Raw genomic sequence first — 21,097 nt, 5'->3', positions numbered from 1 at the left:
GATGGAGTCCCTAAATTGTTTCTGTTAACGTATATAACTAGAATAGTCGTTAATTTAGACTAATTAATTTAGCACAATAAATAACAATTTTCGTTGAGGTTGTTGCTTTATTTCCCATGACTGTCTGTAAGAAGGACAGGTCCAGAGTCTGGAATCTAAGCCCCCAGTGGAGTCTGGCACCGGCACTGGCTTCCCCTGGTCAGAACCTTGGCAGTCTGTGTTGGGAGCACTCTGCAAGGGTAAGCAGTGTCTGAAGAGAACCATGGAGTGTGATTGTCTGGTTCGGTGTCTGGGGTGGTTTGCACTGTGTCAACCTCACTTAGCCCGGACAACCTTTCCCAGATATAAAGATAGCCTGGTTCAGGGTTGGCTGCAAGAGAAACTGAAAAGGATTGGAGATTTAAAAGGTGAAATGAAACAATGGCCATCATACTTAGAAAGTGGTTTAGAGCACCAGACTGCTGTGGCTCACACCCATAGACTCTGGAGTTGGTCAGGGAGCAGGGTCTGGAGTTGAAGATTTTACCTAGGCCTCAGGGAACAGGGAGGGCCCCGAGGACCCATGGGTTCCAGAAACGAGCCTCTCAGAGCTCTTGCAGTAACTTTCATACTCTGAGTGCAGGAACCACATCTTGACTCTTCTTTGGGTTTTCCACACCTTCTGGTGGAGGGTCGGTCCTGCCCTCCATCCCCTAGAGGCAAAGCACACAAGTAATATCCATACTAAGGCTCTTTCCTTTCACTAAAGCCCACAGCCAGCACAAATCACACTTGAATTTCACTCCTTTAGAATCAAACCTCATTTAAAACGTGAATCGATAGCTTAATATTTAAGATGCAAGAACACAGGTTCAAATCCAGGAACATTCGGATGAAATCCAACAGGGTTACAAAAAACATTATATAAACGTTGAACTATGTGTTTCCAGGAAAATTAAATACACATGTTTCAGGAAGGGCCTTTCCAATTTCAAAGTACATATTATTTCTTGTCCTTTATGAAGCTTTATTTTTCTTTTCCTAATGACATGGTACTGGGGCTTTGTAAGGAAGCATAACCACTAAAAGTGATGAGTAAGGGGTTCATTAAAGGAATGGGACCGTATGCAGCTGTGGGAGTCACGAGGTTGGTCGTACACCCGGAGTCATAGCTCAGCAGGGCCACACTGTGGAAGAAAAGGTGGGCATGAAGTGGAGGTGAGTGAGGACAAACTGGAATCCATGGGGAGACATCTCCCTCCTCCTTCATGGTCAAAGGTGACACAGGAGACACGAGTACTCTTTACCATGGAGCTTGTCCCAGGCTGGGCTCTCCAGAAGCAAATGCTGAGACAATTTGGGATGGAAGAGGATATGTGTTTATTGGGGATCAATGCTTGTAAAAGCAAGAAAGGAGATTTTGCAGAAGGAGAGAGCCAACAAACCCTCGGCCACCCCTGGGGTGAAGGGCTGGAGAGGAGGACTGCCTGTCAGTGTCCCACTGTGCCTTGACAGCTATAGCTCAGTCACCAGGTGAGAACTACCCCAGGAAAGGTTAGACCTCAGGTGAGGCTGACCCTGAAGTTGCTAATGGCCAGAGGTGGTCTGTTGCCCTGTCTGCTGCCCACTCTCCCTACAGCCAGGCAACCAGCCCCACCTTGAAAGGGCATCTGGGTTCCTGACAGTTGCACAGGTTCCTGACCCAACTGCCGGAAGCTGAAGGAGGAGATCTGGTGGGAGCTGCCCATATCTACCAGACAGCCAGTACCTGGAGGCCAGGAGGGGAGCAGGATGCTGACCTTTGAGCCCCACACTACAGGCTCAGCTCAGACCCTGTAATCGGTGCTCAGGGCCCCAGGTGCATCAGCCTGATCCTCAGGGGAGTGACAATCAACTGAATGCACAGTGGTTGGGGGCTCAGGCCACTGTGTCCTCCCTGCATCTGGACCCACTGGCCATCTCCTCCCAGGGTCCGGCTGCTCCTCTTAGAGGAGCTTTCCTCCCTTTCTGGCTTCATCCCATGTCCCCACAGGGCTCCAGTGGCCTAGAGTTTGCTATTGCCTCCTTACCACCGAGGTGAGTGAGTGCTCACATATTTATTGGCCAGTTGAGTTCCTTATATTTTTCTTACTGATTTGGAGAAGTTCTTTATATGCTCTAGAAGCAGAATATATTCTAAGGTCTAGAACATCACTATATAATAGAAATACGTGCAATACGAATGACATATATAATTGTAAATTTTTTAGTAGCCCATTTTCGTTTCCACTTATTTCTAAATTACTAAGATATCAGGAATCAAACTATATGTTAATGATTTTTCAGCACCCATTGATATAAATTTATTTTTCCCATTAGTGAATTACATTGATAGTATGTTTTTGAATCAAGCCTTTATTGCTGGGATAAATATAACATGTTCTTACTGAATTTTTTTCCTGGGTTTCATTTCAATCTGTTTGGAGTTCTTAATGTCTCTTAAATAAGTGAAATTGACATACACTTATTTTGTTTTTTGTTTGGAACCAGTGTAATGCTAGGCTCACAATGTTACAACCTTCTATTTTCTCCAATATTCTGGAATGGTTTTAAAACATAAGAATTAAGCTTTTAAGCCAGTGGGGTCCTGGGGTCGGGCTGCCCGCCGCAATGCCGAGCGCGCCCCCGGAGGACCGTCGAGGGCCACCCACTGGGAGCCTCCGCCTCGAGCAGGAGCGACAGCCCCGGCAGCCCGGCCCAGGGCGGCGGCGGCAGGAGCAGCAGCAGGCTGGAGTTGCAGTCCCTACTCAGCACCCGCGCGCTGGGCGCGGATCCCACCTGCGCCCGGCTCCGCGTGTCAGAGAGCCCGGTGCACCGCCGCTACTTCTTCCCCAGGAGAGGAGAGGGCCCCTCGCAGGTGCTCCCGCCCCCGCTGCCCGAGGAGGACCGCATGGACCGTCCTTGGGCATCGCCCTGCGCTCCCTGCTGGCCATCGACCTGTGGCTGTCCAAGAAGCTGGGGGTGTGCGCGGGGCCGAGTTCGTCCTGGGGCAGCGTGTGGCTACTTATGAAGCTGCTGGAGATCTCTGAACACGGCATCCCCTGACCGCTGAGCACCCTCTACTGCCGGTCCAGGAGCGACAGATGGGCCGGGCACGAGATGATGAACCTGCTCTTCGCCCTACTGTTGGTGGCCCTGCTCAAGGGGCTGGTCCACAGGCGCTGCCCAGCCCACAACCAGGTGGACATGTTTGTCACCCTGTCAGTGGACAAGTACTCCTTCCCCTCAGGCCATGCCACCACGGCCGCCCTGGTGTCGCAGTTCATCTTGAACCACCTGGTGCTGGCCATTCCACTAAGAGTGCTGGTGGTCCTGTGGGCCTTCATCTTGGGCCTCTCCAGGGTCATGCTGGGGGGGCACAATGTCACGGACGTGGCATTTGGCTTTTTTCTGGGCTACATGCAGTACAGCATCGTGCACTATTGCTGGCTTTCACCGCACAATGCTCCAGTCCTCTTTGTACTGTGGAACCGACAATAACACCATCTCATTCGTTATGGCACCAGGAGATCTGAAGGTGTCCACGTGCGATCATCAGCCATCACGCTTGTCCCTCTTAGGACATTTCAGGCTTCCTTTGGGATTTCAGGGTCCTGCCATCTTGATGGGTTGCTGGCTGGTGTACATGCTGGCCATTACTGATCACAGCCATATTACAGAAAGCAAAAATCCCTCTGTTATATACTTATTCAACAACTGTTTACATCTTCAGGACAACTGCAAAGAAATCAAGCTGGGGTGATCATAATGTTGCTGTTTTTTAAAAGTTGACATCAGTAAAATTGTATTTTGTAATAATGCTGTAAGTCAAGATATCACTTGTAAATTGAACTTTGAAAAAGGAACATAATCTTCCTTCTGTCTATATACATGCAGATAAACCACATACTAATCCTAGTTCTTTTTCTAAGGTAGATTTTAAACAATCATTTAAGAGTCTAAGATACAGGTTTTTCAAGTTTACTCTGAAGCTCTGTTGCCACAGTTGGGGAGATTTACTTTTATTCCTGATTTTCTTGGTAAGCTTTTTTAGTTTATTGTCTCTTCCATCTTTGCAGACTGTGTAGTGAGAAGAGATTATAGTACATATCTTTCTCTCCTTTCCCTCTACCTCCTCAAAAGATCCTTAAATTTATATTTATTTCCCACTACTCTCTAATATTGTCTTGTAGCATTCAGAGAACAAGCCAAGAACTTACTTGAAGAAGAAATACTTAAAGATGGGCATAGCTGTAGTCCCCATAGAAAAGGAAGGATTGGACTATGGCCTCATGCTTAACTATGTTGAGAACCAATAGTATGGCATGAGAGAAGGCAGAAAAGCTAAGTTTTTCTGAGGAGGTCAGAGGAAGTGAGAGTTTGGGGGTAGGTCAACCACATACTATGTCAATGGACCAGTATAGCAAGAGATGGGGCCCTGCTGCCGTCATCTCTACTGAGTAAAGAAAAATGCTCCTCTACTGCTCTACTGAGGTAATAAAATGGGAAAATAAAGTGTAAATTTTTCATATATACCACAAGGATGACCTTGTATATTAGTTTTTCATATGGAATTCTGTTTCCCAGTGTACAGCACTTTATTTAAGTAACAGTATTTAATTTGAAATTCATCAGGGGAGTCTGCTGCTATACCAAGCACAAGGTATAACTAACTCCTAAATTTCCATTTACAATGAACTTTACATTTAAAGCAGTTTATCCATGGTGCCTCCCCAAATCACAAGACCAAAGACCACCAAAGGCAGGAAAGTCTGAAAAGGTATATGCTTTAAATGCTGCTCTACTTGAAAATAAGACCCTTTAAATTACCTATAGAATTGGTTTCTTCAGAAAACTTTACTGACCAATTATTTTGACTTTTATAAATAGAAAGGATTATGGCCTTTAATCTGTCATATTGAGGTGTCATCTGGAGAATGGCTGTGATGAGTAGCTCTGATTGGGTGGAAACGTAAACTGAGTGTGAGAGGTACAATGAAAGAGGAACAGCTACTCTTCAAAATAAAATGAAATCCTGTGCTTTCCCACAACATCCTAAACACAGACTACCTCTTCACTTGCTGCATCAAACTGTGAAGCTGTAAGTGGTTTTCTTTATTGTTTAGTCTTAGAGAGATCCCTTATTTTAAAAGCCTTTTGCTGCAATGGTCGGATATATCCAAATGAATATTTCCATCCTCTGACTGCGGATGGAAACTTCAAGAAAGGAAGTTTAGGAAAGCAGATGTACATTTTTCTATATTTTTGTGTTTTTCAAGAATGAATAACAATAGGAAATTTTTACACATAAAAATAATGTCATTTATATAAAAAGCAGCTCAAATTGTTATTAAATTCATAAAATAATCAAAATATCAACTTTCTGCTTTTTTGTGGTTTTCTGACACACTTTGAAAAAAAACTTGAAAACAATTAATGCAGTGAAAGAGTTAATTGTAGCAATAATCAGGCCAGATATTTGGAAGTATGATTCCCTCTTTTTGTGTCCACAAGTCTGAATATTAGCTCAAAATTAGGCTTACTTTCTGGTTTCTGGTTATACTTCTGGAATTCCCTGTCTTAGTTGCTCGGGCCTGAGTTGGCTGGCTTTTAAAGCACAGATCACCCTGCTTTTGGAGCATCCTAAGTACTGTAAAGTAGAAAACTGATTTCATTGTCAATTGTGTACTGAGGAATGCCTTTTAGAAATCAAAATAAAATTAACCAATAATGTTGAAAAAAAACATAGGAGTTAAATATTTTGTGCAGATTTGGTAGAATGTTTTCAGTACAACTCAGGGCCTCATAATTTTTAGGCATAAATCTCTGGCCTCCATTATCAGTCAGGGCTCAATCAGAGAAGAAAAACTAGTAAGAGATGTTTATCAAAAGATTATTGCAAGGGAGGGGGGTGACTGGTTAGCTCAGTTAGTTAGAGCATGGTGCTGATAACACCAAGGTTGCTGGTTCGATCCCTGCATGGGCCACTGTGAGCTGCGCCCTTTTTTTTTTTTTTTTTTTTTTTTTTTTAAAGATAATTGCAAGGGATTGGCTAACGTGATTGTTGGGGCTAGCTGAGCAAGTTTAAAATCCTCAGGGCAGGTGTCAGGAAGGGCAGGCTGGAACTTCTCAGGCACGGGCTGAAGATGCTGCCCACCAGGGGAATTTCTTCTCCAGGGAAATCTCATGTCTGCCTTTAGGGCCTTTCAACTGATTGCATCAGGCCCACCCAGACCACCTAGGATAATCTCCCTTCCTTACAGTCAGCTGATGATGAACTTTAATCATACCTACAAAATACTTTCCAGCCACATCAAGGTTAGTGTTAGTTTGCATAACTAGGGACTGAAGCCTAGACAAGCTGACACATAAAACAGACCATCTCAGCCTCTATTACAATGTCATTGTTTGTTAATTTATTCTTTTTCCTACCCCACTTGAATAAAATTGGTAATACACACACGTGTATTTTTTCCTCTTATTTGTATGAAGTTATAAAAATTTTTGGCATATAATTTTTGCCAGTTGCATGGGTTTTTGGCTCATAATAGTCTCATGATCTTCCTTTTTTGTGTTTGTGTTCAGCTTTGATTCAGTATTTGCTGACTACTCTGTTGATATGTTTGAAAGTGGAGCCTGCTGGTGGTAAGCAAGGGCCTCACCCTCTGCAAATGCTAAAATAATCAGGGTGGTAAAGAACTTTATTGTTCTCTCAGGCAAAGCAGAATTCCTTCACCCTCATTCCCTCCCTCCCCCCACCACCAAATATGTCCATTGAGGAGGACCACAGTGACCTAAAATTCATGTCTGCATCGCTATCAGGTCACGAAGCCAGCACCAGGACCCCTCCCAGCGTAAGAAGTTACTTTAAATGACATTGACTGGTGTTGCGGAAAGGTCAGTTAATTTACTACGTTGGTTTTTTTAAGAAAACATTTAACATATGAATTTAACACTTGTAAGTACAATTATTTTTTGTACTTTTTATATGAACATCAGTTCCCAGGCTCCTGAGCTGGAGTCCCCATGTTTCCAGTTGGGTGGTGATAAATGGCTCGAATTTTAGATTTGTGGGGACAGAGCCCCAGAGAGTAGTTTACAGGCTCTCGGCCTCACGTGAAGGGGTACTGGCTCAGGTGGTGAATGGCCGTCGGCTGTGGCTGATTGGCCGTCGGCTGTGGCCGGTTAGACGATTGGCCGCTGATATAACTGCTGCGGCTACGAAGGATTGCCGAAGAGCTGAGCAGAGCCGAAGAGAGCGGAAGAGGAGGGCCGAGGAGAGCGGAAGAGGAGAGCTGAGAGAGAGAGGAACAGAGTCGAGAGAGTGGAGGAGAGTCATCGGTCGGTCGGTTGGCGGAAAGGCAGACGGCAGGTCACACGTCCGGTGAACCCAGCCTCCAGTGAGACCGTGGTGGTATGACTCCCCTACCTATGGCTCCGTGGGTGTTCCTTTTCGGCCTCACCATATCCTGCGTTCTTGTGTGGGGAGCGGGAGCAGAGACCCCGCAGGCCGCCCCGCCTGAAAGATGGTGCAGCGAGAAGGCCTCCGCGCACGACAAATGGCGCAGCGAGCAGGGTATGGCGCCGGCCAAAACTCTCTGAAGGCTGGTGGAGCAGTTTGTGCGTGTGAAAACACAGTCTCAGGAGGCCCATGAGGAGCGACACCGGGAAGGGGAGGCGCAGTCTGCCTGGGAGACTCAAGCCTCCAGCTGGCACACCACCTTCTTGGCCATAGAAGGCGGTGTCCTCCTTTTGTTGATCTGCTGCGGCCTTAAGCTCCGAGGGTGGTGGACATCTTACAAGGAGGCCTCCACCCACTCAGACACCTGGCACGGTGAGCAAGATTCCGACCAGGTAGGAATGGCGTCTGACTCTGGGCAGGAGGACGTGTGGCCCCCACACAGTGTATGGTGTCCAGTGGCCACTGTTCTCAGGAGTTGGACCCCCAAGGAGGGGTGGGAGGACATGGACGGCTCTCCGGCCAGTGTGGAGAGGGCCCTGCAGGCTCTGGCTGAGCGGTTGCCAGAGGAGGAGAAGGCTACAGCCGGCCACGTGGGCTGGATGTTCCTCAAGGCCTTGAGTCTCAACACGGAAAATGGGCTTAATGAAATGGCCCGGGTGCCGAACCAGGTGTCCCGGTTGGAAGCGCTGGAAGCCCGGGTCCGCCTGTTAGAACAGGGGCCCCAAGGTGGAGACTCTGAGGCAGAGGTGGAGGAAGCAAGTGGAGACAATGTAGCTCCCAACCCCCAAGCCCAGCCAATCTTTAAGCAAAGGGTAAAACGTGAGCAACCTTTGGGCCCTGGGGGCGTTGCTGCCGGCAACCCAGCTGTGACTGAGTTCACAAACTATACCCCATACACTCCCACTGAGTTGCAGGAGCTGGGGAGGCAGTACAGACAGCGCCCTGGAGAGCCAGTCTTGGCTTGGCTATTACGTTTATGGAATGAGGGAGCAGACAGCATTCTCTGCTCCCCAGGCGAGATGGAAAAGCTAGCCTTCGTGACAGTGCATCCGTCCCTGTGACAAAGGTTACAAAACTGCCATAGATTGGCCAACAACCAGGGCAACCATTCTCTAATGGCGTGGCTCACTGCTGCGGTATGCACCGTATGGGAACAGGCTGGCGAGCTGCCAGACACTGTGAGTCAATGGCAGTCATATACAGAACTTACGCAAATAATCCGTGAAATGGGTATGAGACATGCTATTTTTAACCTCAACATGCAGGGCCCAGATGACGAGCTTTTTACTGCCAGCATGAGAGATCTGGTTTTGGATACTACACCTGCGAGTGCTTTTGGATCCTTGGTTGCTATTCTTACAACGTATGTAGGGCAGCGGATCCATGAATTTACAACTGCCGTGGCCACCCTAGGGGATGTTGAAAGCCGGAGGTGAAGGAAGTTAAGACAGGAGGTCCGCACAGTTGAGACCTGGAAGCCCAAATCAAAGGTAAAGGGGCGAGGTCACGGGCCTCAGAGAGTAACACGCGCACAGATGTGGCGTGATCTCGTGGCAGCAGGGGTCGATAGGAAGAAAATAGACCGACAACCCAATGCACTCCTGCTGGAACTTTGGAAACAGTTGCGTCCGGAACAACAATTCCGGAGAAACATAAAGGAGGAGTCTGGGAAAGCGCGACCTGTGTCCCTCCAGGACTTCATGCAGCCGCTTGAGGCCGACCCCTTGCAGCTTGATTAGGGGTGGGGCCAAGGTACCTGGTCAGAGGGTACAAGCAGGGACCGGAGGCCCCACGTGGAACTGTCCATACATTGGTCCCCTTCGAATGTACAGAGGGTTTTGGCTCTAGTTGACACTGGCGCCGACTGCAGTCTCGTTTATGGGAATCCAGAACTGTTCCCAGGACCAGCAATCTGCATTGATGGCTACAGGGGAAAAACTGTGACTGTGAAAGCCGTTTCCTTACCACTGGGTATAGGAAGGCTTCCTCCTCGTACCTACAAGGTTTATGTCTCCCCCGTTTCGGAATATATTCTAGGGGTGGACGTGCTACATGGCCTCAGCTTACAGACGTCGGTAGGAGAGTTCCGTCTCCAGATCCGGGTGGTGAAAGCGGTGACATGCGGGCATGCTCACCACCCTCCTCAAGTGTTGCCACAGCCCTGGCGCGTGGTTACAGTGCGACAGTACCGCCTGCCAGGAGGACAGGAGGAGATTGGTCGTACAATATTGGAATTGGAGAAGGCACACATAGTGAGGCCAATGCACAGTCCCTTTAACTCCCCAGTATGGCCTGTCAAGAAGCCAGATGGGACCTAGCGAATGAATGTGGACTATAGGGAGTTAAATAAGGTGACGCCACCCTTGCACGCTGCAGTGCCTTCAATTCATTTAATGGATCGTCTAATTGTCCGCCTGGGGACATATCACTATATAGTGGACTTGGCCAATGCTTTTTTCTCCATTGACATTGCACCCGAGTGTCAAGAGCAGTTTGCTTTTATGTGGGATGGGCGTCAGTGGACTTTTCAAGTCCTTCCGCAAGGATACTTGCACAGCCCCACTATCTGCCACGGGCTTGTGGCCCAGGATTTGGCACAGTGGGATCACCCATCCTCTGTGGCCTTGTTTCATTATGTTGATGACATTCTGTTAACCTCAGATTCTCTTTCTGATTTAGAGCAAGCAGCTCCCTCTCTTCTCCGCCACCTGACGTCACGTGGCTGGGCGGTGAACGAGGAAAAGGTCCAAGGCCCTAGCTTATCCATCAAGTTTTTGGGTGTTGTGTGGTCAGGTAAGACAAAGGTTATACCTGAGGCAAGCATTGATAAGATACAAGCCTTTCCCCGGCCGACCAAGGTCTCCCAACTGCAGACGTATTTGGGTCTGCTAGGATATTGGCGGGCGTTTGTACACCATTTAGCACAAATGGCAAGGCCCTTGTACAATATGATAAAAAAGGGGGCCTCATGGGATTGGACTGAGGCTATAGAGCAAGACTTCGTTGCCACGAAACGGGCAGTGCAGTAGGCACAGGCTCTGCAAGTAGTGGACCCCGGCCGCCCATTTGAACTTGATGTTCACGTAACCCAAGAGGGGTACGGATGGGGCCTGTGGCAACGGCAGGAGCGTCTCCGGTTGCCAGTGGGATTTTGGTCCCAACTATGGAAAGGAGCGGAGGTTCGCTACTCTCTAGTAGAGAAACAGCTGGCTGCTGTGTATGCAGCCCTAGTGGCCACAGAAGCCATCACAGGAACAGCACGCGTGTTGGTTCGAACAATGTATCCTGTCCAGGGGTGGGTCCGTACATGGAACCAGGGACCCAAAACGGGGGTGGCACAGACCACCACCCTCGCCAAGTGGGGTGCCTACTTGGAGCAATGTAGCACCCTTAGTGCAAGCCCTTTGAGCACAGAGCTACAACAGGTCCTGGGGCCTGTGGAGCTTGTAGCCCAGGCTGAGCCAAGTACTCTGCCTAGAGGGGAGGACTTGGAGCCCTCGCCCTACAAAGAAGGACAGTCCCCAGTACCTGAGGATGCCTGGTTTACCGATGGTTCTAGCCGAGGGGCTGCAGCTGTTTGGACGGCTATTGGTGTGCAGCCCAAAACAGACACCATTTGGTTTGATACTGGGACGGGCCAGAGTAGCCAGTGGGCTGAATTACGGGCTGTGTGGATGATAATCAGCCACGAGCCTGGGCCCCTAGTTATTTGCACTGACAGCTGGGCGGTGTTCCGGGGCCTAACATTGTGGCTGCCTACATGGAAACACCAAAACTGGTTGGTGGGACACCGTCCACTGTGGGGTCAAGCCATGTGGCAGGTCCTCTGGGACCTAGGGCAGAGAAAGGAGGTGACCCTAATGCATGTCATAGGTCACTCCCCCTTAGTGTCCCCAGGTAATGATGAAGCAGACGCCCTAGCACGGGTACGATGGTTAGAGCGGGCTCCTGCCACTGATGTGGCCCACTGGCTGCATAGGAAATTGCAGCACGCTGGAAGCCGAACCATGTGGCAGGTGAGCAGACGCTGGGGCCTGCCTTTGAAATGGCAGGAGATAGCAGATGCCTGCTATGACTGTGCCGTCTGTGCCCAGGACAGCCCCCAAAGGCGGAGGCTCCCCTGGGAGACACAGCAGATTACGCGAGGGAGAGTGCCCCTCACTCACTGGCAAGTGGATTACATTGGACCCCTGCCTAAGGCCCGCAATGCGATATATGCATTTACAGCAGTGGACACTGCTATGGGGTTGATGTTTGCTTGGCTGTGTCTGGCTGCGGATCAGCGGCATACAGTGGTTGCCCTTACACGGCTGTGCGCCCTCTATGGGCGCCCCCAAGTCATTGAAAGTGACAGGGGTACCCATTTTACGGGGCAAGAAGTGCAGCGCTGGGCTGCCAGGATGGACGTGCAATGGTTGTTTCACACCCTGTACAATCCACAAGCAGCTGGCATGATTGAACGCTATAATGGCCTTTTGAAGCAAGGTCTCCGGGTGTCAAAACACCCTCCCACGATGCATGACTGGGCCTCTCATCTATGGGATGTCTTGAGAGTCCTGAATGAAAGACCACGGAAGGGAGGGCCCGCACCAGTAGAAGCTCTGCTACATCGAACAGCCACTCCCATTCAATTACAAGTTACCACCAGGGAGACTCTGTTAAAGCCAGGCTATGGCAGAAATGGGAACATTTTGCTGCCAGCACCCACATACTTGAAAGCAGGGGAACGGCAGCAATGGACTTGGCCCTGGCAGGTCAAAAGCCCCCACTGTCAATGGTTGGGTCTGATAGCCCCATGGGGGGCCGGTTTGACTCATGATTTGCAAGTGACGCCAGGGGTGGTGGCTGAGTGGCCACCGCAAGTGACTGTAGTATACAGAGGTCCCGATACCGGGATGATTTTGCGAGGAAACTATGTGCTCTCACTATGGCCTATTATGGGGTCCCCTGTTCTGTTACATGTTGAAACTATGCAAGGGACCCCAAGTACTGCCATAAAGGTCTGGTACCACAAACCGGGAAAGGTGCCAGTGGCAGCGACCCTCCTTTCCCAGGACAAAAAGCTAGCATGTATCCTCCCAGATGGAAGGGATTTGCCATTGTTGGTTCCTAAGACTACCATTTCTTTTCGTCCGTAGGTGTCAGTAGGCTAATACAGCACAGGGACCCTCGTGGAAGACGCTTGTCGTGTAGATTGTGAGGCGAGACCCTGTAGGGGTGGAGTGTGGGGACAGAGCCCCAGAGAGTAGTTTACAGGCTCTCGGCCTCATGTGAAGGGGTACTGGCTCGGGTGGTGAATGGCCGTCGGCTGTGGCTGATTGGCTGTTGGCTGTGGCCGGTTAGCCGATTGGCCGCTGGTATAACTGCTGCGGCTATGAAGGCTTGCTGAAGAGCCGAGCAGAGCCGAAGAGAGCGGAAGAGGAGAGCCGAGAGAGAGGAACAGAGTCGAGAGAGTGGAGGATAGTCGTCGGTCGGTCGGTTGGCGGAAAGGTGGACGGCAGGTCACGCGTCCGGTGAACCCAGCCTCCAGTGAGACCGTGGTGGTATGGCTCCCCTACCTATGGCTCCGTGGGTGTTCCTTTTCGGCCTCACCATATCCTGCGTTCTTGTGTGGGGAGCGGGAGCAGAGACCCCGCAGGCTGCCCCGCCTGAAAGATGGCGCAGCGAGAAGGCCTCCGCGCACGACAAATGGCGCAGGGAGCAGGGTCTCCCGCACAACAAGATTAATCCCTCCCAAAACAGAGAGAGCCTCAGGAATTTTACTTCTGACCCAAACACTCAACACTAGGAATTTTATTCCTTTCTACCCTTCTGCCACTTTATTTTGCATCACCTCAGTGGAGACTTCTTTCCCCCACTGAAAGGAGAAGAAAAGAGGCAATCCTTGATAGTATTTCCCAAACTCTTGTGAATTTGCAGCACAGAGAGGCGTTTTCAAATATGGTTTTCTGTAAAATTTCCACTCTCAGGCTTGACCCACGTTCTCACGCCAGGTTTCCTGCGTTGTTTTTCTCATGCCATCATCAAATTCTCTTTCCTACTTTCTCCAAGCATGGGGGGGGGGGGAACAACAACTGATGAAACCTGATCAATTATTCTTTTCTGAATAAGTTGTTAAAGAGAATTGCCTGTACAGGGACATTCATGTCTTCTACCTTGGCAAATGTGTTTTCTGCCTCAATTATTTTCCCTTCAAATTTGGTGAAGAGATTTTTAGAATTCAACCTTTCCCATCCTTCCCCTAGGCTGCTTTGATGATAGAGGTGTTACTCTCATGGAATATGAGATACATAACTTCTAGAAACCTCTATCTATCTGTGAACATCGCTTGCTCAAAGGTTTGAATAGTGTGGATATTTTTGTGTTTTTACTTATTTGTTCATATGTTTATTAGGTTTACTGGAGTGGGCTTGCTCTGAGCTAGTTTAATACGACCTCCTTACCCCAGCAGCCCTATTCATTCAGAAACCCTGCTCTAGCTAACATTTTCATCAGAGTGCCCATAGCTCACCCACAGACCCTCCACTTCAGAGACATTACACTTGCAAGAAAACTGCTGTTTCTGTTATTTCTATTTCTTGACCTAGAGGCTGGCAAACGGATATATGGTAAATATATAGTAATATTAGATATTTACTGCTGCATAACAAATTACTCCAAAACGAATTTCCTTAAAATAATAAAACATTATTATCTTATAGTTTTTGTGGATTAAGAATTCAGAAGCAGCTGAGCTGAGTTGTTCTGGTGTGGGGTCTTTTATGAAGTTGCAAGTAAAGATGTTGGAAAGGGCCTCAGCCATCTGAAGGTATGGCTGAGGCCAGATGATACACTTCCAAGACGGCTTGCTCACATGGTGCTGATTTTTGTCAGGAAGCCTCCATTCTTCCTGGTATAGCTTTCCATGAGCTACTTGAGTAGCCTCACAACATGGTGGCCCCACTTGCCCTTGTGAGCAATCCAAGATAGAACAAAGGCAGAAGCCACTTGTCTTTTGTCACCTTGCCTCAGGATCACACACCATCATCTCCACTACACCCTTTGTGATCAGCTTTACTAAGTGTGAGGCAACTGCACAAAGGCCTGAATACCACAAGGTAAGGATCATGGGGCCATTTGGGAATTTTACTCAGTGAGTAAATATACAGAATGCATAAATAAAAGTCAATTAGTAAATTGTCTAGAGAATAAGGCTTTGCACTCCATGGTAGTTGTCAATAAGCTTCAGAAATAAGCTTTGTTTTTTATAGTTGGCTACCTGAAGCAGATTATCATATAGGTAAATATAAAAATATAAAAAGCATATAACAATAAAGTATTAATAGGCACTGGCACTTAACTATCTATAAGAGAGCATTTATACAACAGATATTTCTGGATTTGGCTCCTCACATTACAGAAATTAAATTTAATTTATCTGCCTCCCCTTTTCTCCTCTTTCCATTTTTCTGTGATCAGTGTTCTCTTTAGATGGTAATCAGGAAAAAAAAAAATGAGGTCGGACAATTAAGTTTGCAAACTCATCCTAGAAAAAGTGCTACATGTCTCATTGCTGAATATCACTACGGACACCTTCCAAGTACTCTCCTTGGGAAGCTATGCCCTGACACCAATGCTTAGTCCACCCTTCAGAGCAATTTTGGAACTCTTTTTCTGGAATGGCCATCAGAACTGTCGTTGTATTACCCTTGATGTCCTGAATGTCATCAAAATATTTTCCTTTCAATATTTCCTTTCTCTTCAGGTAAAGAAGTCATTGGGGGCCAGATCGGGTGAGCAGGGAGGGTGTTCCAATACACTTATTTGTTTACTGGCTGAAAACTCCCTCACAGACAGTGCTGTTTGAGCTGGTGCATTGTCATAATACAATAGCCATGAATTGTTGATGAAAAGTTCAGGTCGTCTAACTTTTTCAGTCTTTTTAGCACTTCCAAATAGTAAACTTGGTTAACTGTTTGTCCAGTTGGTACAAATTCATAATGAATAATCCCGCTGATAAAAAAGGTTAGCAACATCGTTGCAACAAGTTCCCAAAGTTAATTGTCAGACCTTGTATGGATGCCCACTGAGCTGTCAGGTCTCACACCTGAGACAGAGACTGCCTTAGGGCAGAGAGTGCCTCAGACTATTTACTTCTCACCAGAACAAGCAACTTCAGGGTTTTATTCCATCTAAGTCCTATCCCATCTCCTATGTGTCTCTGCCTGTCCCGGACAACCACTTTCATACCTCAAACATGGCGGTGGGATGGGAGTTAGACAAAACCTGAGAATATTGACCAAGACACAGTCAACATGCCCGGAGAAACATGGTTCCCTACTTACCTCATCTTAGCTCTCCCTGAACCCACCCTCAAATACTTTGCTTTTCTTTGGAGAAGCTGCTTTGCAGTGGTTAATTTTATGTGTCAGCTTGACTGAGTCAAGCTTCTTGGAGTTGTGGGTCTCAGCTCTAGCACTGCCAGGAACTGAGCTCTCCAACAACCAGTGAGCTTGGAAAAGATTCCTGAGCCTCAGATGAGATTACAGCCCAGGTGACACCTTTACTGCTGCCTGTGAGACCCTGTGCAGAGGGCTCAGCTAAGCTGTGCCCAGACTTTTGACCCACAGAAACCCTGAAATAATAAATGTGGGTTGTTGTAAGCAACTACTTTTGTGGTAACGTGTTATACAATAGTAAAAAACTACTGTACTATGCTCTTCGAAAGGTGTTCTATATGATGTTTTCTATCAGTAAACTGTGATTCCAGGTCAAAAAGATCAGGATGCTGGTTTAGAATGTGGAACCCCTTAAGTTATAGCACCTGCTTTCACCCTATTAACTTTGCTACAAAACTTTCCTGATGAAGGAAGCAGTGCGTTGAACTTTCCTGATGAAGAAAGCAGTGCCCTGTGTGGAGAGAGGACTCTGCCATTAGCCAGTGGTTCTTGTTGCCTCTCCCGAGTACCCTAGTGGGGAAGGAGCTGCAGGTGGCCCTTCTCCTGCCTAAAGGGTCTGGAGACACTGGATTCCTTCTGCTTCCCACCAGGTAAAAATCCCTGGTAGAAACACCCTCAAGCAGTCAGGGCATTCACTGCTGGCACCAATGAGACAAGTGTCTCTCTTCCTGCGGCATCACTGCATGCCCGGGCTTCAGGCCAGAAGAAACTTTGCCAGCTTCAGACCTAGCTCAGTAGTCACTTCCTCTGCTGAGATTATCTCTCAAGTCTGAAGTCCTGTCACCGTCTTGGTCACAACATTTAAGCATTTAAGTTACTGTGTTCTATAACTTACTTCTCTATACTTGGACAAACTCTATGCAGTTTCTATTCTCTTGGTGTATAAACCAATGAATTTGGCAGTTTTACTCCTTATGTCTTGTTCTCTTTCCTAGGGCCTTTAACATCAATGTTGATGGGATTTCAGAGAACTTGGCCCCCTTCAGCCATCAGCTGCACGTGTGGCTGGGTCTCCCACACTAGGCCCAGCAAAGATGCCCAGCTCTGGGATCCCCGACCTCGGACTTCATACCTTCTGCCTATGCACCAACTCAAGCCTAAATCCTTTCCCACTGAGTCCCATGCAGCCTCCATCCTCATGTCCTACCTGTATCCTTCTCCATGAGAAATCCAAACACGCTTTCCGAGTTGGCAGGTGACTCCTGGATTAGTGGTCATGGCCATCTCACCAGCCTTTTCTCTTGCTGCTCCTCACTGATATTATACTTGGGCCTGAAAAAGTGACCTGAGTGTGTTCTCTCAGCTCTGGGCCCATGCAGGTGTCTGTCCCTCCTGTTCTTCACTGACTGCTTCAACTGCCTCTGCCTCTCCCTCCAGCAGAAATGACCAGTTCATGTTATACTCGCTGTCGTGCGGGAGACCCTGCTCACTGCGCCATTTGTCGTGCGGGGCGGCCTGCGGGTTCTCTGGTCCTACTCCCCACATAATAACGCAGGATATGGTGAGGGCAAAAAGGAACACCCACGGAGCCATAGGTAGGGGAGTCATACCACCACGGTCTCACTGGAGGCTGGGTTCACCAGACGTGCGACCTGCTGTCCGTTTTTCTGCCAACCGACCGACGACTCTCCTCCATTCTCCTCGACTCTGCTCCTCTACTCTCCTCGGCTCTCCTCGGCTCTCCTCCGTAGCCGCAGCAGTTATATTAGCAGCCAATTGGCTAACTGGCCACAGCTGATGGCCAATCAGCCACAGCTGACGGCCATCTACTACCAGAGCCAGCACCTTACCACGTGAGGCTGAGAGCCTCTAAACTACTCTCTGGGGCTCTGTCCCCACACTCGCCTAGTCATATGGTCATCTCCTGGGAGACTAAACATATGTGGCCACTGAGTCTTGTGCCTATTTGTTTCTGGCACATGGTAAGTTCTTAGTAAATAATAAAGGAAATTCACTGTGTCGCTTTTGGGTATGTGCAAAAGAACTTTCTAGCCAAACTGCAGGCTTTGCAGTAGTATCTTGGCTGTAAAGTTTGAAAAGCACATTTATTTTTAATTTTATCTGATAGTTCTGATATAATTCTGTGGATAAAAATAAAAGGATGTATGTTAGTAGACTACAAAATAATTTTGTGGATAAAAATAAAAGGTTGTGGCAGAGATGTCATCAAAATGGTGGCGTGAGGTGAGCCTCTGCAAATCTCCCCTGGAATTTACAACTAATCGAACAACTATAACTCCACAAAGGACGCCCTGCACAGCAGACAGGCAAGACGAAGAGGCCCACTACCAAAGTCACCTACAGGTGGGCGAATTGCGCCAGCGGGAAGGAGGGAAGGGAGAGCTGCGGAGACGGAGCCACGCGGGCCCAGGATGCAGACCTAGCTCAGTGCTCCGAGCTTGCTGCATCCCGGAACTACTGCAGCTGCGGGAGAGGGAAGAACTCGGACTGCTAGGGCTCTGCTTATTGCCCACAGGGCTAATGGGACAGCATATAACACGGCTGAACCCAATGCTCATGGCAGACACCTTGGCACAAAGACTGAGGGAAGAAGGCTGAAAACGGTGGTTTAAGCCCTCACTGCACAGCAGATAATGGAAGACTTAGGCACTGAGACTAGCCACCACCTCCCTACCCTCCCAGAGCTCGCCCCGCCCCCACCTGCCCAGTGCTAGAAGCGGAACAGTAGCAGTCTCAGATCAAAAGAACAGAATATTTGCTGTTCTGAGAACTGTGGACCGCAGACACATTTTCGCAGCCCAACTAGTTACGGCTAAGGGGTGGGAGCTGTAGAAGCAGGAAAGGCTGTGGTGGTGGTGGCTGCCATTGCTCTGGGCCACCTCTCACAACTCACCCTGCCCCTGGCCCCACCTATCTGGGCGGATCCCTGTAGGAGTAAACAGAACTGCTGAAACATACGGGCTCTGAATCTGGTGCAGGAAGAGATTTGGAACTTCAAAAGCTCTCCACATACCCACACAGAAACTGCGCCCTGTGACCCAGGCGAACTGTTAACAGAGGAGAAGCCTGTCTCCCAGGGAATCCCCCCATTGTGTGAGAAGCTGGAATAGTGCAGAGAAACATAGCACTACCGTGTGAGAGAGGAAAAAAGGCTGCAGTCGGACAGAAAATAAAACATTCTACCAACAAGTACTGGAAAACAAAAGAAAGACTTCTTCCTATAAACCTATTTCAGAAGCCACTCCTGTAGATGTCTAGGAAGAGAAATAATAAATCAGTAATTTCCATGAATAACCAAGGCAACAAGACAGCTGAGAAAGAAAATGAAAAGTCTCCAGAAAAGGAACTTAAAGATATGGAAATATGTGATTTAAATGACGGAGAATTCAAGATTGCCATTCTGAAAAAAGTCAACGAGATGCAAGAAAACACAGAAAGGAAGTTTAATGAACTCAGAAACACAATCAAAGAACAACATGAGCATTTTACGAAAGAGATTGAAATTTTAAAAAAGAACCAAATAGAATTTCTGGAGATTAAGAACTCAATAGAAGAAATTAAGAATGAAATAACCAGCTTAGGTAGTAGAGTTGACCAGATGGAGAAAAGAATCAGTGACATCGAAGATAGAAACCTGGAAATGACACAGATGGAAGAAGAAAGAGACTTGAGACTTAAAGAAATGAAAGAACTCTACAAGAACTTTCTGACTCCATCAGAAAGAGCAATATAAGAATAATGGGCATACCAGAAGGAGAAGAAAGAGAGAAGGGAACAGAGAATACATTCAAACAAATTGTCGATGAGAACTTCCCAAACTTGTGGACAGAACTGGATCCTCGAATCCAAGAAGCAAATAGAACACCTAATTACCTCAATCCCAACAGGCCTTCTCCAAGGCACATTGTATTGAAGCTGTCTAAAATCAACGACAAAGAAAGAATCCTCAAGGCAGCCAGGGAAAAGAAGACGGTAACCTACAAAGGAAAGCCCATTAGATTATCATCAGATTTTTCAGCAGAAACTCTACAAGCCAGGAGGGAGTGGAACCAAATATTCAAACTATTGAAAGAGAGAAATTATGAGACAAGAATAATATACCCACCAAAGATATCCTTTAGATATGAAGGAGGAATAAAGACCATTCCAGACATACAGAAGCCGAGGGAATTTTCTAATACACGACCTGCACTACAAGAAATACTAAAGGAGGCTACTCGACCACCATCAACAGGGACAACTTGTGGCAACCAAAACATAAAAAGGGGGAGAGTAAAGGCCTGAACTGGAATATGGGAATGGAGAAAGTAAGCGTGCTGAAGAAAATGTAATACTCTAAATATCAAACTTTCTTTTACATAAACTTAAGGGTAACCACTCAAAAAAAATCCAGAACTGAAATATATACTGTAACACAAGAAGAAACAGAGGGAAACATCATAGAATACCACCACACAGAAATAATAGACAACAACAAAAAGGCAAAGAAACAATGGAGACACAGCCTTACCAGAAAACTAAAGATAGAATGACAGGAAATCCTCACATATCAATAATCACCCTAAATGTAAATGGACTGAACTCACCAATAAAAAGGCACAGAGTAGCAGATTGGATCAAAAAACTAAACCCAACCATATGCTGTCTCCAAGAGACACATCTCAGCTACAAGGACAAGCATAGACTCAAACTGAAAGGGTGGAAATTGACACTCCAAGCAAATGGTACCCAGAGAAAATCAGGTGTAGCCATTCTGATATCAGATGAAACAGACTTCAGGGTGAAAAAGGTAACAAGAGATAAAGATGGACATTTCATAGTGGTAAAGGAGACAATACAACAAGAAGACATAACAGTCATCAATATTTATGCCCCCATTCAGGGAGTACCGAAATATACTAAGCAAGTACTAACAGAACTAAAGGGAGAAATTGACCAAAACACAATTATACTAGGGGACTTAAATACATCATAGACAGCTATGGATACATCATTCAAACAGAAAATAAATAACGAAATAGCAGCCTTAAATGACACATTAGATGAAATGGACATAATTGACATATATAGAGCACTTCATCCTAAAACATCAGATTATACATTTTTTTCTAGTGCACATGGAACATTCTCAAGGATAGACCATATATTGAGACATAAAATCAGCCTCAGCAAACTTAAGAAGATTGAAATCATACCAAGCATATTCTCTGATCACAAGGCTTTGAAATTCGATGTCAAC

At 47.2% G+C, this 21,097-nt stretch overlaps 1 protein-coding gene across 1 annotated transcript; it reads left to right on the top strand.

Moving 5' to 3' along the window:
- Window positions 1–1,287: 1,287 nt before the first annotated feature.
- LOC109434035 (polyisoprenoid diphosphate/phosphate phosphohydrolase PLPP6) lies at window positions 1,288–3,498 on the top strand. The gene is given in 3 exon segments (XM_019710706.2): window positions 1,288–1,468; window positions 2,595–2,912; window positions 2,915–3,498. Coding segments are annotated over 3 exon segments (1,083 nt in total).
- The last annotated feature ends 17,599 nt before the right edge of the window (window positions 3,499–21,097 follow it).

This window comes from Rhinolophus sinicus, linkage group LG13 (genome assembly GCF_036562045.2).
Source record: "Rhinolophus sinicus isolate RSC01 linkage group LG13, ASM3656204v1, whole genome shotgun sequence".
In the NCBI taxonomy this organism is placed as follows: domain Eukaryota; kingdom Metazoa; phylum Chordata; class Mammalia; order Chiroptera; family Rhinolophidae; genus Rhinolophus; species Rhinolophus sinicus.
This window is presented reverse-complemented; position numbering and strand designations above follow the sequence as displayed.